General features: G+C 46.5%; 1 protein-coding gene across 3 annotated transcripts in view; it reads right to left on the reverse strand.

Annotated features, from left to right (window-relative positions):
- Positions 1-16,668, reverse strand: part of LOC109899953 (mitochondrial carnitine/acylcarnitine carrier protein) — a 38,493-nt gene that overhangs the window by 11,362 nt on the left and 10,463 nt on the right. For 2 of the 3 annotated variants that reach the window (XM_031794916.1, XM_031794915.1), the window contains exons 3-7: positions 10,670-10,797; positions 8,027-8,117; positions 3,144-3,267; positions 2,459-2,531; positions 2,180-2,289 (exon numbers count right to left, since the gene is read on the reverse strand). In XM_031794916.1, coding sequence (XP_031650776.1) covers positions 2,180-2,289; positions 2,459-2,531; positions 3,144-3,267; positions 8,027-8,117; positions 10,670-10,797 — 526 coding nt within the window. The remainder of the gene's footprint in view (positions 1-2,179; positions 2,290-2,458; positions 2,532-3,143; positions 3,268-8,026; positions 8,118-10,669; positions 10,798-16,668) is intronic. The other variant, XR_004203774.1, reaches the window with a different exon arrangement.

Here is a 16,668-nt window from a genome sequence, read left to right on the forward strand (position 1 = left end):
TCATTCGCTTTCCATCAGAGGAACTGTTAGAATTATGTACTGAAGAACAGCTGTTGAAGATTGCTGAACACTACCAGTCTAAACAATTATATTGATATTAGGTTGATATTGAAGGCCAAGCTGATGTGGAGTGGTATTCCTGAAGTTACCTCTCGCTGTCTCCCTGTTTCATTACAATGGCTGCTCCATCTGTTAGCCCTAGTGGTTAGCCCTAGTGGTTAGCCCTAGTGGTTAGCCCTAGTGGTCTTCTTTTAAACAGCAGAAACAACTGCTTCTGTTACAGCTAGAGCACCATCCTGAGAAGCTAGAGCACGATCCTGAGAAGCTAGAGCACGATCCTGAGAAGCTAGAGCACGATCCTGAGAAGCTAGAGCACGATCCTGAGAAGCTAGAGCATGATCGTGAGAAGCTAGAGCATGATCGTGAGAAGCTAGAGCACGATCGTGATAAGCTAGAGCACGATCGTGATAAGCTAGAGCACGATCCTGAGAAGCTAGAGCACGATCCTGAGAAGCTAGAGCACGATCCTGAGAAGCTAGAGCACAATCGTGAGAAGCTAGAGCACGATCCTGAGAAGCTAGAGCACGATCGTGAGAAGCTAGAGCACGATCCTGAGAAGCTAGAGCACGATCGTGAGAAGCTAGAGCACGATCCTGAGAAGCTAGAGCACGATCGTGAGAAGCTAGAGCACGATCCTGAGAAGCTAGAGCACGATCCTGAGAATCTAGAGCATGATCGTGTAAAGTATGAAAAATAATTGGAATTTAAACAGGATTTGGAGCATGCTAAAATCAAGCTGCAACAAGAGCTGGTTAGGGAAGGAAAGCTCTCAGGGGAGAGTTTGCTCTGGGAAGGTGACCCAGATTTACCTAGGGGACGCTGCTCTTTTGGCCGTGCCTCGACACATTTGATGTTGTTGGGAATAAAGGTGAAATAAAAAATGTCATAGTTTTGATGTCATCACTATTAATCTACAATGTAGAAAATAGTAAAAATAAAAACCATTGAATAAGTAGGTGTGTCCAAACTTGTGACTGGTACAGTATATACAGTATGTGATGGGATGTATAGACATTATAGACAATAAGGACAGTTGGTGGATAAAATATATAGTATATCTGTAGAACACGTGGACAGAATCGTATATGTAAAGCAAAAGTTGAATAGGATACAGGGTAAACCCACAAACCCACCATCACTGGACCAGACAGGACTGGCAGAAAGTGCTCTTCACGGACGAGTCGCGGTTTCGTCTCTCACCAAGGGTGGTGGTCGGATTTGTGTTTATCGTCGAAGGAATGAGCATTACCCCGAGGCCTGTACTCTGGAGCGGGATCGATTTGGAGGTGGAGGGTCCGTCATGGTCTGGGGCGGTGTGTCACAGCATCATCGGAATGAGTTTGTTGTCATTGCAGGCAATCCCAATGCTGTGCGTTAGAGGGAAGACATCCTCTTCCCTCATGTGGTACCCTTCCTGCAGGCTCATCCTGACATGACCCTCCAGCATGACAATGCCACCAGCCATACTGCTCGTTCTGTGCATGATTTCTTGCAAGACAGGAATGTCAGTGTTCTGCCATGGCCAGCGAAGAGCCTGGATCTCAATCCTTTTGAGCATGTCTGGGACCTGTTGAATCGGAGGGTGAGGGCTAGGGCCATTCCCCCAAGAAATGTCTGGGAACTTGCAGTTGCCTTGGTAGAAGAGTGGGGTAACATCTCACAGCAAGAACTGGCAAATCTGGTGCAGTTCATGAGGAGGAGATGCACTGCAGTACTTAATGCAGCTGGTGGCCACACCAGATACTGACCGTTACTTTTGATTTCGACCCCCCCTTGTTCAGGGACACATTATTCAATTTCTGTAGAACTAGTTCAGTTTATGTCTCAGTTTGATTAATCTTGTTATGTTCATACAAATATTTACACATGTTGAGTTTGCTGAAAATAAACGCAGTTGAAAGTGAGAGGACGTTTCTTTTTTTGATGAGAGTACAAATAAACAAATCAAAAACCTTCAGCCAAAGGACATTGGGTCGACCTGAGTTGTGTGTGTGTGTGTGTGTGTGTGTGTGTGTGTGTGTGTGTGTGTGTGTGTGTGTGTGTGTGTGTGTGTGTGTGTGTGTGTGTGTGTGTGTGTCAGTGTGTGTCAGTGTGTGTGTCAGTGTGTGTGTCAGTGTACCTGTCTGGAAGTTGGTCTTGAGTACGTCGGGTGGAAGTCCCACAATCCAGTTACAGATGCCCGCTATGCCACCGCAAAGGAGGATCTTTGGAGTGCTGAGCTGGGACACACTGGAACACACACACACGCAGGGTTAAACATTTATATACACACACACACACACGCAGGGTTAAACATTTATATATCAAGTGATTGATATCTGTTACCAATTATTGCAGTGTGTTCTATAAAGTTTTGGATGAAGAAGTGTTGGTGTTGTAATGGTAACATGAGACTGACCTTTCACCCTCAGCTGTCATTTTGTGTTTCAGGAAGTCATAAGCCATGAAGTAGGCACCATTAGAAGGCACGTCTAGAGGAGGGGGGAGAGAGGGACAGGGAGAGGGACAGGGAGAGAGAGAGGGACAGGGAGAGAGAGAGAGAATGGGAGAGAGAGGGACAGGGAGAAAGACAGGGACAGAGAGAGGGACAGGGAGAAAGACAGGGAGAGAGAGAGGGAAAGGGAGAAAGACAGGGAGAGAGAGAGGGACAGGGAGAAAGACAGGGACAGAGAGAGGGACAGGGAGAGAGAGAGAATGGGAGAGAGAGAGGGACAGAGAGAGAATGGGAGAGAGAGAGGGACAGAGAGAGAATGGGAGAGAGAGAGGGACAGGGAGAGAGAGAGAGAATGGGAGAGAGAGAGGGACAGATAGAGAGAGAGAATGGGAGAGAGAGGGACATATAGAGAGAGAGAATGGGACAGATAGAGAGAATGGGAGAGAGAGAGAAGTAAAAGGCATTTGAGAGCAACAGACTGGTGAACTAGTCTTATTTTATTGAACAACAATGATATATTTCAATCCAGGGTAGAACAACGCTAGTAGTTAGTCATGTTGAACTTATACCTGATTTATATTACTATCATGGGAACCAAAGTGCAATATAGATTTAAAGACACACACAGGGTAAAGTCTGGTGTGTGTACCTCTGATGAGTGTGAGTGTTGTTCCTTTGTAGATGGAGCGGATGCCTTGTGTTTTATACAACTTGAGAGCACAGTCCAGAGGACCTGCATACCGTACTGCCTGCTGCCCCCCGCTGGCCTGCACCTACACACACACACATGCACACGTACAAGCGCACGCGCACACACGCATGCACGCACACACACACACACACACACACACACGAAATAGGGTGGGAAATAGGGTGAAGTGTTTACGGAGTAGGAGCTAGGAGGTAAGGATTAGGGAGTAGAGGCTACAGGGAAGTGATTAGGAAGTAGGAGTTGGGTAGAAGGAGATATGGGTTAGGGAATTGATGCTATTGGGAAGGGGGAAGGGAGCAGGAAATATGGGGGAAGGGATTATGGAGTAGGAGTTAGGGAGTAGGAGATAGGGTTTAGGGAGTAGGAGGTATGGGGAAGGGGATAGGAAGTAAGCGCTAGGGTTAAGAGATTAGGAGATATGAGTTAGGGAGTAGGAGCTAGGGGTTAGGGAGTAGGAGCTAGGGGGAAGGGAGTAGGGAGTAGGAACTAGGGGGAATGGGTTAGGGAGTAGGATCTAGGGGTATGGGAGTAGGAGTTATGGAGTAGGAGCTAGGGGGAAGGGGTTAGTAGCCCCTTCCTCCTAGCTCCTACTACCTAACCCCTTCCCCCTAGCTCCTACTACCTAACCCCTTCCTCCTAGTTCCTACTCCCTAACCCCTTCCCCCTAGCTCCTACTACCTAACCCCTTCCTCCTAGTTCCTACTCCCTAACCCCTTCCCCCTAGCTCCTACTACCTAACCCCTTCCTCCTAGTTCCTACTCCCTAACCCCTTCCTCCTAGCTCCTACTACCTAACCCCTTCCCCCTAGCTCCTACTACCTAACCCCTTCCTCCTAGTTCCTACTCCCTAACCCCTTCCCCCTAGCTCCTACTACCTAACCCCTTCCTCCTAGCTCCTACTCCCTAACCCCTTCCTCCTAGCTCCTACTACCTAACCCCTTCCCCCTAGCTCCTACTACCTAACCCCTTCCTCCTAGTTCCTACTCCCTAACCCCTTCCTCCTAGTTCCTACTCCCTAACCCCTTCCCCCTAGTTCCTACTCCCTAACCCCTTCCTCCTAGCTCCTACTACCTAACCCCTTCCCCCTAGCTCCTACTACCTAACCCCTTCCTCCTAGTTCCTACTCCCTAACCCCTTCCTCCTAGTTCCTACTCCCTAACCCCTTCCCCCTAGTTCCTACTCCCTAGGTAGTAGGAGCTAGGAGGAAGGGGTTAGGTAGTAGGAGCTAGGAGGAAGGGGTTAGGTAGTAGGAGCTAGGGGGAAGGGGTTAGGTAGTAGGAGCTAGGAGGAAGGGGTTAGGTAGTGTCCATAGCTGGTGAGGTGGAGACACCTTGTTGCTTTTATGGATTTTGTTTTGTTGCTCTGACTGTGTTGCTTTTCTTATGTTGCTCTGACTGCGTGCTACGTGTTGCTTTTCTTATGTTGCTCTGACTGCGTGCTACGTGTTGCTTTTCTTATGTTGCTCTGACTGCGTGCTACGTGTTGCTTGTAAAAAAATAAAAATAAAATCAAACTCAAAGCTAAGGGTTTGGGAGTAGGTGTTAGGGGGAGGGAGTTAGGGAGTTAGGGAGTAGGTGTTAGGGGGAGGGGATTAGGGAGTTAGGGAGTAGGTGTTAGGGGGAGGGGGTTTGGGAGTAGGTGTTAGGGGGAGGGGGTTAGGGAGTAGGTGTTAGGGGGAGGGAGTTTGGGAGTAGGTGTTAGGGGGAGGGAGTTAGGGAGTAGGTGTTAGGGGAGGGGGTTAGGGAGTAGGTGTTAGGGGGAGGGGGTTTGGGAGTAGGTGTTAGGGGGAGGGAGTTAGGGAGTAGGTGTTAGGGGGAGGGGTTAGGGAGTAGGTGTTAGGGGGAGGGAGTTAGGGAGTAGGTGTTAGGGGGAGTGGGTTAGGGAGTAGGTGTTAGGGGGAGGGGGTTAGGGAGTTAGGGAGTAGGTGTTAGGGGGAGGGAGTTAGGGAGTAGGTGTTAGGGGGAGGGAGTTAGGGAGTAGGTGTTAGGGGAGGGAGTTAGGGTAGGGTTAGGGGAGGGAGTTAGGGAGTTAGGGAGTAGGTGTTAGGGGGAGGGAGTTAGGGAGTTAGGGAGTAGGTGTTAGGGGGAGGGGGTTTGGGAGTAGGTGTTAGGGGGAGGGGGTTAGGGAGTAGGTGTTAGGGGGAGGGAGTTAGGGAGTAGGTGTTAGGGGGAGGGAGTTAGGGAGTTAGGGAGTAGGTGTTAGGGGGAGGGGGTTTGGGAGTAGGTGTTAGGGGGAGGGGGTTAGGGAGTAGGTGTTAGGGGGAGGGAGTTAGGGAGTAGGTGTTAGGGGGAGGGAGTTAGGGAGTTAGGGAGTAGGTGTTAGGGGGAGGGGGTTAGGGAGTAGGTGTTAGGGGGAGGGGGTTTGGGAGTAGGTGTTAGGGGGAGGGAGTTAGGGAGTAGGTGTTAGGGGGAGGGGGTTAGGGAGTAGGTGTTAGGGGGAGGGAGTTAGGGAGTAGGTGTTAGGGGGAGGGAGTTAGGGAGTAGGTGTTAGGGGGAGGGGGTTAGGGAGTAGGTGTTAGGGGGAGGGGGTTTGGGAGTAGGTGTTAGGGGGAGGGGGTTAGGGAGTAGGTGTTAGGGGGAGGGGGTTAGGGAGTAGGTGTTAGGGGGAGGGAGTTAGGGAGTAGGTGTTAGGGGGAGGGGGTTAGGGAGTAGGTGTTAGGGGGAGGGGGTTAGGGAGTAGGTGTTAGGGGGAGGGGTTTGGGAGTAGGTGTTAGGGGGAGGGGGTTAGGGCGTAGGTGTTAGGAGGAGGGGGTTAGGGAGTTAGGGAGTAGATGTTGGGGGAGGGAGTTAGGGAGTAGGTGTTAGGGGGAGGGAGTTAGGGAGTAGGTGTTAGGGGGAGGGGGTTAGGGAGTAGGTGTTAGTGGGAGGGGGTTAGGGAGTAGGTGTTAGGGGGAGGGGGTTTGGGAGTAGGTGTTAGGGGGAGGCCTCGGGTTTGGGAGTAGGTGTTAGGGGAGGGGGTTTGGGAGTAGGTGTTGGGGGGAGGGGGTTTGGGAGTAGGTGTTAGGGGGAGGGGGTTTGGAGGTAGGTGTTAGGGGGAGGGGGTTAGGGAGTAGGTGTTAGGAGGAGGGAGTTAGGGAGTAGGTGTTAGGGGGAGGGGTTAGGGAGTAGGTGTTAGGGGGAGGGGGTTTGGGAGTAGGTGTTATGGGGAGGGGGTTAGGGAGTATGTGTTAGGGGGAGGGGGTTAGGGAGTTAGGGAGTAGGTGTTGGGGGAGGGAGTTAGGGAGTAGGTGTTAGGGGGAGGGAGTTAGGGAGTAGGTGTTAGGGGAGGGGGTTAGGGAGTAGGTGTTAGGGGGAGGGAGTTAGGGAGTAGGTGTTAGGGGGGGGGGTTTGGGAGTAGGTGTTAGGGGGAGGCCTCGGGTTTGGGAGTAGGTGTTAGGGGAGGGTACACGTACAAGCGTACAAGCGCACGCGCACACACGCATGCACGCACACACACACACACACACGAAATAGGGTGGGAAATATGGTGAAGTGTTTACGGAGTAGGAGCTAGGAGGTAAGGATTAGGGAGTAGAGGCTACAGGGAAGTGATTAGGAAGTAGGAGTTGGGTAGAAGGAGATATGGGTTAGGGAATTGATGCTATTGGGAAGGGGAAGGGAGCAGGAAATATGGGGGAAGGGATTATGGAGTAGGAGTTAGGGAGTAGGAGATAGGGTTTAGGGAGTAGGAGGTATGGGGAAGGGGATAGGAAGTAAGCGCTAGGGTTAAGAGATTAGGAGATATGAGTTAGGGAGTAGGAGCTAGGGGTTAGGGAGTAGGAGCTAGGGGGAAGGGAGTAGGGAGTAGGAACTAGGGGGAATGGGTTAGGGAGTAGGATCTAGGGGTATGGGAGTAGGAGTTACGGAGGGGGTTAGGGAGTTAGGGAGTAGATGTTGGGGGAGGGAGTTAGGGAGTAGGTGTTAGGGGGAGGGAGTTAGGGAGTAGGTGTTAGGGGGAGGGGGTTAGGGAGTAGGTGTTAGTGGGAGGGGGTTAGGGAGTAGGTGTTAGGGGGAGGGGGTTTGGGAGTAGGTGTTAGGGGGAGGCCTCGGGTTTGGGAGTAGGTGTTAGGGGAGGGGGTTTGGGAGTAGGTGTTGGGGGGAGGGGGTTTGGGAGTAGGTGTTAGGGGGAGGGGGTTTGGAGGTAGGTGTTAGGGGGAGGGGGTTAGGGAGTAGGTGTTAGGAGGAGGGAGTTAGGGAGTAGGTGTTAGGGGGAGGGGTTAGGGAGTAGGTGTTAGGGGGAGGGGGTTTGGGAGTAGGTGTTATGGGGAGGGGGTTAGGGAGTATGTGTTAGGGGGAGGGGGTTAGGGAGTTAGGGAGTAGGTGTTGGGGGAGGGAGTTAGGGAGTAGGTGTTAGGGGGAGGGAGTTAGGGAGTAGGTGTTAGGGGAGGGGGTTAGGGAGTAGGTGTTAGGGGGAGGGAGTTAGGGAGTAGGTGTTAGGGGGGGGGGGGTTTGGGAGTAGGTGTTAGGGGGAGGCCTCGGGTTTGGGAGTAGGTGTTAGGGGAGGGGGTTTGGGAGTAGGTGTTGGGGGGAGGGGGTTTGGGAGTAGGTGTTAGGGGGAGGCGGTTTGGGAGTAGGTGTTAGGGGGAGGGGGTTTGGGAGTAGGTGTTAGGGGGAGGGGGTTAGGGAGTAGGTGTTAGGGGGAGGGGGTTAGGGAGTAGGTGTTGGGGGGAGGGGGTTAGGGAGTAGGTGTTAGGGGGAGGGAGTAGGGAGTAGGAGCTAGGGTTTAGGGATTAGGATTTTGGGGAAGGGGCTAAATTAGGGAGTACAATTTTGGTATTTTTGATTGGGTTTGAAGCTTTGGGATGTTATGGACAGGGGCAGGGAGTGAGTGTAGTCATTTTACCTGTAGTAAACACTTGACCCTTTCTCCAGGACACACTATCACTGTCGTGAAAACACCTGCTAGACAGCCTGAGAGAAACAGTTGGGTAGGCCTGACAGAGAGAGAGGGGAGAGAGAGAGACAGAGGGAGGAGCAGCAGGAAGAGGGAAGAGAGGAGATGCAGAAAGAGGGGAGAGAGAGGTAAATGTGAGGAATGTGTGTGTGGTAGTCACTCAGGGGTGGGAAGGATGGAAGTGAATGATAGGAGAGAGAAGGGCTACAGATATATTTAGGCTTCATATTTAAACTATTACACCACACAGAAAGGAATACAGAAAGATATAGGGAAGATAATCAAGGAGGTGATGAAGTCCAGGTGAGTGACAGATAGAGGGAAGATAATCAAGGAGGTGATGGGAGTCCAGGTGAGTGAAAGATATAGGGAAGATAATCAAGGAGGTGATGAAGTCCAGGTGAGTGACAGATAGAGGGAAGATAATCAAGGAGGTGATGGGAGTCCAGGTGAGTGAAAGATATAGGGAAGATAATCAAGGAGGGGATGAAGTCCAGGTGAGTGACAGATAGAGGGAAGATAATCAAGGAGGTGATGGGAGTCCAGGTGAGTGAAAGATATAGGGAAGATAATCAAGGAGGTGATGGAGTCCAGGTGAGTGACAGATAGAGGGAAGATAAATCAAGGAGGTGATGGAGTCCAGGTGAGTGACAGATAGAGGGAAGATAATCAAGGAGGTGATGGAGTCCAGGTGAGTGACAGATATAGGGAAGATAATCAAGGAGGTGATGAAGTCCAGGTGAGTGACAGATATAGGGAAGATAATCAAGGAGGTGATGGAGTCCAGGGGAGTGACAGATATAGGGAAGATAATCAAGGAGGTGATGGAGTCCAGGTGAGTGACAGATAGAGGGAAGATAATCAAGGAGGTGATGGAGTCCAGGTGAGTGACAGATAGAGGGAAGATAATCAAGGAGGTGATGGAGTCCAGGTGAGTGACAGATAGAGGGAAGATAATCAAGGAGGTGATGGAGTCCAGGTGAGTGACAGATATAGGGAAGATAATCAAGGAGGTGATGGGAGTCCAGGTGAGTGACAGATATAGGGAAGATAATCAAGGAGGTGATGAAGTCCAGGTGAGTGACAGATAGAGGGAAGATAATCAAGGAGGTGATGGAGTCCAGGTGAGTGACAGATATAGGGAAGATAATCAAGGAGGTGATGAAGTCCAGGTGAGTGACAGATAGAGGGAAGATAATCAAGGAGGTGATGGAGTCCAGGTGAGTGACAGATAGAGGGAAGATAATCAAGGAGGTGATGAAGTCCAGGTGAGTGACAGATATAGGGGAGATAATCAAGGAGGTGATGGGAGTCCAGGTGAGTGACAGATATAGGGGAGATAATCAAGGAGGTGATGGAGTCCAGGTGAGTGACAGATAGAGGGAAGATAATCAAGGAGGTGATGGAGTCCAGGTGAGTGACAGATAGAGGGAAGATAATCAAGGAGGTGATGGAGTCCAGGTGAGTGACAGATAGAGGGAAGATAATCAAGGAGGTGATGGAGTCCAGGTGAGTGACAGATATAGGGAAGATAATCAAGGAGGTGATGGAGTCCAGGTGAGTGACAGATAGAGGGAAGATAATCAAGGAGGTGATGGGAGTCCAGGTGAGTGACAGATAGAGGGAAGATAATCAAGGAGGTGATGAAGTCCAGGTGAGTGACAGATATAGGGAAGATAATCAAGGAGGTGATGGAGTCCAGGGGAGTGACAGATAGAGGGAAGATAATCAAGGAGGTGATGGAGTCCAGGTGAGTGACAGATAGAGGGAAGATAATCAAGGAGGTGATGGAGTCCAGGTGAGTGACAGATAGAGGGAAGATAATCAAGGAGGTGATGGAGTCCAGGTGAGTGACAGATAGAGGGAAGATAATCAAGGAGGTGATGGAGTCCAGGTGAGTGACAGATATAGGGAAGATAATCAAGGAGGTGATGGGAGTCCAGGTGATTGACAGATATAGGGAAGATAATCAAGGAGGTGATGAAGTCCAGGTGAGTGACAGATAGAGGGAAGATAATCAAGGAGGTGATGGAGTCCAGGTGAGTGACAGATAGAGGGAAGATAATCAAGGAGGTGATGGAGTCCAGGTGAGTGACAGATATAGGGGAGATAATCAAGGAGGTGATGGGAGTCCAGGTGAGTGACAGATATAGGGGAGATAATCAAGGAGGTGATGGGAGTCCAGGTGAGTGACAGATATAGGGGAAGATAATCAAGGAGGTGATGGGAGTCCAGGTGAGTGACAGATATAGGGGAGATAATCAAGGAGGTGATGGGAGTCCAGGTGAGTGACATGAAGCGCAGGTGCACGAGACGATGTTGACAGGTGTGCAGGACAATCAGCAGCCTGATGACCTAGAGGCTGGAGACGGAGTATGCGTGACTACCTGGACTCCATTTCCTCTCTCATTACCTCCTCTATATCTTGCACTCCCTTAGGTCTATTCCCCAGGCAGCATTCATGTTGTTCCATGTCTGTACGCTGCACTTGTGTCTTGCATTGTTCTCTGTTTATTATTAAACTCTCTACCTGAACTTGCTTCCTGTTTCCCAGCGTCACTGTTATAAAGAAAGAAAGAAAGGAATACCTACATCAGTGTCTTAGTGGAGTCTGGTTGCAACAGCTGTTTTCCCAGTCCGAACCCAAAGAAACTAATGGCCATCATAGGAGCTACGCTGGCTAGGGGGGCCCCCATCCCCTTGTACAGCCCAAGAAGTCCCTAAACACACACACACACACACACACACACACACACACACACACACACACACACACACACACACACACACACACACACACACACACACACACACACACACACACACACACACACACACACACACAATGTTGGTGCGGTATGCAAATTGGAGTGGGTCTAAGATTTCCCTTGTGTCTTTGCGTGTCAAAAACAATACACGTCAAATAACACTATTTGATGCGTCAAATAGGCTTTTAATTTGACACATGAAATGACACAATTCTGTTATAGAATGTTGTGTGTGTGCTGCATTTTCAGGTGCAAGCCACGCTCCTCCACTATGACCAGTAGCGCTGTCAAAGCTGTACAAAAATACAAGTCTGCAAACAAGAACACACCGGCCACAAACGATGTGTTTACAATACCGCATTGGTAATAAGGCTTGTGTTCCACCGAATGGGAAAACGTCTGTGTGAGCATTTGAAATAAGAGTAGGATCAAATGAGCAGGTTCAAAAAATGTTGCTAATATCTTTGATACAGATGTTATTTAGCAGCTTCTGTGGTAGTTAGCTAGCTTTAGCTTGGTAGCTAGATAGCACCAATGCAACTAGCCTGAAAACAATGACCAGTAGAAACTGCTGTCATTTTCAATACTCTTAGCAATGATTTAGGAATCCATCTGAGTAAGTATTAGCTAGGTAGCCACTTGTTGTTTAACTTCAGTTCATGAAAAGAACTAGCTAGGTCATTACTTATCCCTATTGCCCAAAGCTAATGTTATAAGCAGCCGAGTAGCTTCCTCTGGCTCGTGAGGCTTGAACTGGTTTATGTTTTGTGAAGCTAGCCACAATAAGGATTAGCCACAATAGTGGAATTTGCAGTTGGCCTTCAAAAAAAAAAATCCCTTGTTGAAAGTGATGCAGAACATTACAACTTATTTAGACTAGATCATGTTATTACAAGGTTAGAGTGTTGTAATGTGGAGCAATGAATTGGAGGATCAGTCTACTTGGTGAGAACAGAACACAAAGTTTATGTAAATATTAGCATTGTAGCTCAGGGACTTTGACTGAGGGGAAATCACCTGCCCAGTCAGCCTATTGTGCGTACTGACAATCATATTGCACTGTACAGCCTTACCTAAGGATTGGGGATCAATTAAATGGGGTATCAGTCTACTCAGTATCTAAGAGCTCCTCAGAGTTATCAGACTCCAAAACATCCACGTTGTTTTTCCTCTGGAATAGTGTTCAATACACTATAGTAGGTTGACTGGTACAATACATGTGGCTCAATTCAGTGGTTTCAGATTCCCACAATCAAATCAAAGTGTATTTGTCATGTGCGCTGAATACAACAGGTATTTATTCACCTTACAGTGAAATGCTTACTTACAGGCTCTAACCAATAGTGCGAAAAAGGTATTAGGTGAACAATAGGTAGGTAAAGAAATAAAACAACAGTAAAAAGACAGGCTATATACAGTAGAGAGGCTATATACAGTAGAGAGGCTATATACAGTAGAGAGGCTATATACAGTAGAGAGGCTATATACAGTAGAGAGGCTATAGACAGTAGAGAGGCTATAGACAGTAGAGAGGCTATAGACAGTAGAGAGGCTACATACAGTAGAGAGGCTATATACAGTAGAGAGGCTATATACAGTAGAGAGGCTATATACAGTAGACAGGCTATATACAGTAGAGAGGTTATATACAGTAGAGAGGCTATATACAGTAGAGAGGCTACATACAGTAGAGAGGCTATATACAGTAGAGAGGCTACATACAGTAGAGAGGCTATATACAGTAGAGAGGCTATATACAGTAGAGAGGCTATATACAGTAGAGAGGCTATATACAGTAGAGAGGTTATATACAGTAGAGAGGCTATATACAGTAGACAGGCTATATACAGTAGAGAGGCTATATACAGTAGAGAGGCTATATACAGTAGAGAGGCTATATACAGTAGAGAGGTTATATACAGTAGAGAGGCTATATACAGTAGAGAGGCTACATACAGTAGAGAGGCTATATACAGTAGAGAGGCTATATACAGTAGAGAGGTTATATACAGTAGAGAGGCTATATACAGTAGAGAGGCTACATACAGTAGAGAGGCTATATACAGTAGAGAGGCTATATACAGTAGAGAGGCTATATACAGTAGAGAGGCTATATACAGTAGAGAGGTTATATACAGTAGAGAGGCTATATACAGTAGACAGGCTATATACAGTAGAGAGGCTATATACAGTAGAGAGGCTATATACAGTAGAGAGGCTATATACAGTAGAGAGGCTATATACAGTAGAGAGGCTACATACAGTAGAGAGGCTATATACAGTAGAGGCTATATACAGTAGAGAGGCTATATACAGTAGAGGCTATATACAGTAGAGGGGCTATATACAGTAGAGAGGTTATACAGTAGAGAGGTTATATACAGTAGAGAGGTTATATACAGTAGAGAGGCTATATACAGTAGAGGCTATATACAGTAGAGAGGTTATATACAGTAGAGAGGCTATATACAGTAGAGAGGTTATATACAGTAGAGAGGCTATATACAGTAGAGGCTATATACAGTAGAGAGGCTATATACAGTAGAGAGGTTATATACAGTAGAGAGGCTATATACAGTAGAGGCTATATACAGTAGAGAGGCTATATACAGTAGAGGCTATATACAGTAGAGAGGCTATATACAGTAGAGAGGCTATATACAGTAGAGAGGCTATATACAGTAGAGAGGCTATATACAGTAGAGAGGCTATATACAGTAGAGGCTATATACAGTAGAGAGGCTATATACAGTAGAGAGGCTATATACAGTAGAGGCTATATACAGTAGAGAGGCTATATACAGTAGAGAGGTTATATACAGTAGAGAGGCTATATACAGTAGAGGCTATATACAGTAGAGAGGCTATATACAGTAGAGAGGCTATATACAGTAGAGAGGCTATATACAGTAGAGAGGCTATATACAGTATAGAGGCTATATACAGTAGAGAGGCTATATACAGTAGAGAGGCTATATACAGTAGAGAGGCTATATACAGTAGAGAGGCTATATACAGTAGAGAGGCTATATACAGTAGAGAGGCTATATACAGTAGAGAGGCTATATACAGTAGAGAGGCTATATACAGTAGAGAGGCTATATACAGTAGAGAGACTATATACAGTAGAGAGGCTATATACAGTAGAGGCTATATACAGTAGAGAGGTTATATACAGTAGAGGCTATATACAGTAGAGGGGTTATATACAGTAGAGAGGTTATATACAGTAGAGAGGCTATATACAGTAGAGAGGCTATATACAGTAGAGAGACTATATACAGTAGAGAGGCTATATACAGTAGAGGCTATATACAGTAGAGAGGTTATATACAGTAGAGGCTATATACAGTAGAGGGGTTATATACAGTAGAGAGGTTATATACAGTAGAGAGGCTATATACAGTAGACAGGCTATATACAGTAGAGAGGTTATATACAGTAGAGGCTATATACAGTAGAGGGGCTATATACAGTAGAGAGGTTATATACAGTAGAGAGGCTATATACAGTAGACAGGCTATATACAGTAGAGGCTATATACAGTAGAGAGGTTATATACAGTAGAGGCTATATACAGTAGAGGGGTTATATACAGTAGAGAGGCTATATACAGTAGAGAGGCTATATACAGTAGAGGGGCTATATACAGTAGAGGCTATATACAGTAGAGGGGATATATACAGTAGAGAGGCTATATACAGTAGAGAGGCTATATACAGTAGAGGCTATATACAGTAGAGGCTATATACAGTAGAGGCTATATACAGTAGAGGGGTTATATACAGTAGAGAGGCTATATACAGTAGAGAGGCTATATACAGTAGAGGGGCTATATACAGTAGAGAGGTTATATACAGTAGAGGCTATATACAGTAGAGAGGCTATATACAGTAGAGGGGTTATATACAGTAGAGAGGCTATATACAGTAGAGAGGCTATATACAGTAGAGAGGCTATATACAGTAGAGAGGCTATATACAGTAGAGAGGCTATATACAGTAGAGGCTATATACAGTAGAGGCTATATACAGTAGAGGCTATATACAGTAGAGGGGTTATATACAGTAGAGAGGCTATATACAGTAGAGAGGCTATATACAGTAGAGGGGCTATATACAGTAGAGAGGTTATATACAGTAGAGGCTATATACAGTAGAGAGGCTATATACAGTAGAGGGGTTATATACAGTAGAGAGGCTATATACAGTAGAGAGGCTATATACAGTAGAGAGGCTATATACAGTAGAGAGACTATATACAGTAGAGAGGCTATATACAGTAGAGGGGTTATATACAGTAGAGAGGCTATATACAGTAGAGAGACTATATACAGTAGAGAGGCTATATGCAGTAGAGAGGCTATATACAGTAGAGAGGCTATATACAGTAGAGAGGCTATATACAGTAGAGAGGCTATATACAGTAGAGAGGCTATATACAGTAGAGAGGATATATACAGTAGAGAGGTTATATACAGTAGAGAGGTTATATACAGTAGAGAGTCTATAGAAGTAGCGAGGCTACATACAGACACTGGTTAGTCTGGCTGATTGAGGTAGTATGTACATGTAGATATGGTTAAAGTGACTGCATATATGATGAACAGAGAGTAGCAGCAGTGTAAAAGAGGGGTTGGGGGGGGACACACACAATGCAAATAGTCCTGGTAGCCATTTGATTACCTGTTCAGGAGTCTTATGGCTTGGGGGTAAAAACTGTTGAGAAGCCTTTTCGTCCTGGACTTGGCACTCCGGTACCGCTTGCCATGCGGTAGTAGAGAGAACAGTCTATGACTGGGGTGGCTGGGGTCTTAGACCATTTTTAGGGCCTTCCTCTGACACCACCTGGTGTAGAGGTCCTGGATGGCAGGAAGCTTGGCTAGTCCTTATTGTGGCTAGTCGTTATTGTGGCTAGTCCTTATTGTGGCTAGTCCTTATTGTGGCTAGTCCTTATTGTGGCTAGTCCTTATTGTGGCTAGTCCTTATTGTGGCTAGCTATACATATGGTCTGACCACCGTTAATCAAATACGAACAGTAAAATTAAGAACTTAAAAATGAGGGTTATTTTAGATGATGACACCAAGCTAAATAGTCCTGAAACGGTCCTTTTGTTTTTGGGAAGTAACATTGTTTGCATCCATCAGCTAGCTAACTTTTTTCTTTATGACATTGTAGCGTGAGACAAATTTACCAGCATCATAGCATACGTATTGATGAATCCATGTGACATTTTAAATACGAGTGATAGTGTAATCAATGTGTAATAACTATGTAAAAGATTTGTAAACGTGTTAAATTATTATTATTATGTATTTTTTATTTCACCTTTATTTAACCAGGTAGGCTAGTTGAGAACACCTTTATTTAACCAGGTAGGCTAGTTGAGAACACCTTTATTTAACCAGGTAGGCTAGTTGAGAACACCTTTATTTAACCAGGGAGGCTAGTTGAGAACACCTTTATTTAACCAGGTAGGCTAGTTGAGAATACCATTATTTAACCAGGTAGGCTAGTTGAGAATACCTTTATTTAACCAGGTAGGCTAGTTGAGAATAAGTTCTCATTGACAACTGTGACCTGGCCAAGATAAAGCATAGCAGTGTGACACAAACAACAACACAGTAATACAACAATACAATAGAAGAAGTCTATGTACAGTGTGTGCAAATGAGGTAGGATTAGGGAGTTAATAAATAGGCCATAGTGGCAAAATAATTACAATATAGCAATTAAACACTGGAGTGATAGATGTGCAGAAGATGAGTGTGCAAGTAGAAATACTGGGGTGCAAATGAGCAAAATGATGAAAATAAATACAGT

This window comes from Oncorhynchus kisutch, linkage group LG17 (assembly GCF_002021735.2).
Source record: "Oncorhynchus kisutch isolate 150728-3 linkage group LG17, Okis_V2, whole genome shotgun sequence".
Taxonomy (NCBI): Eukaryota; Metazoa; Chordata; class Actinopteri; order Salmoniformes; family Salmonidae; genus Oncorhynchus; species Oncorhynchus kisutch.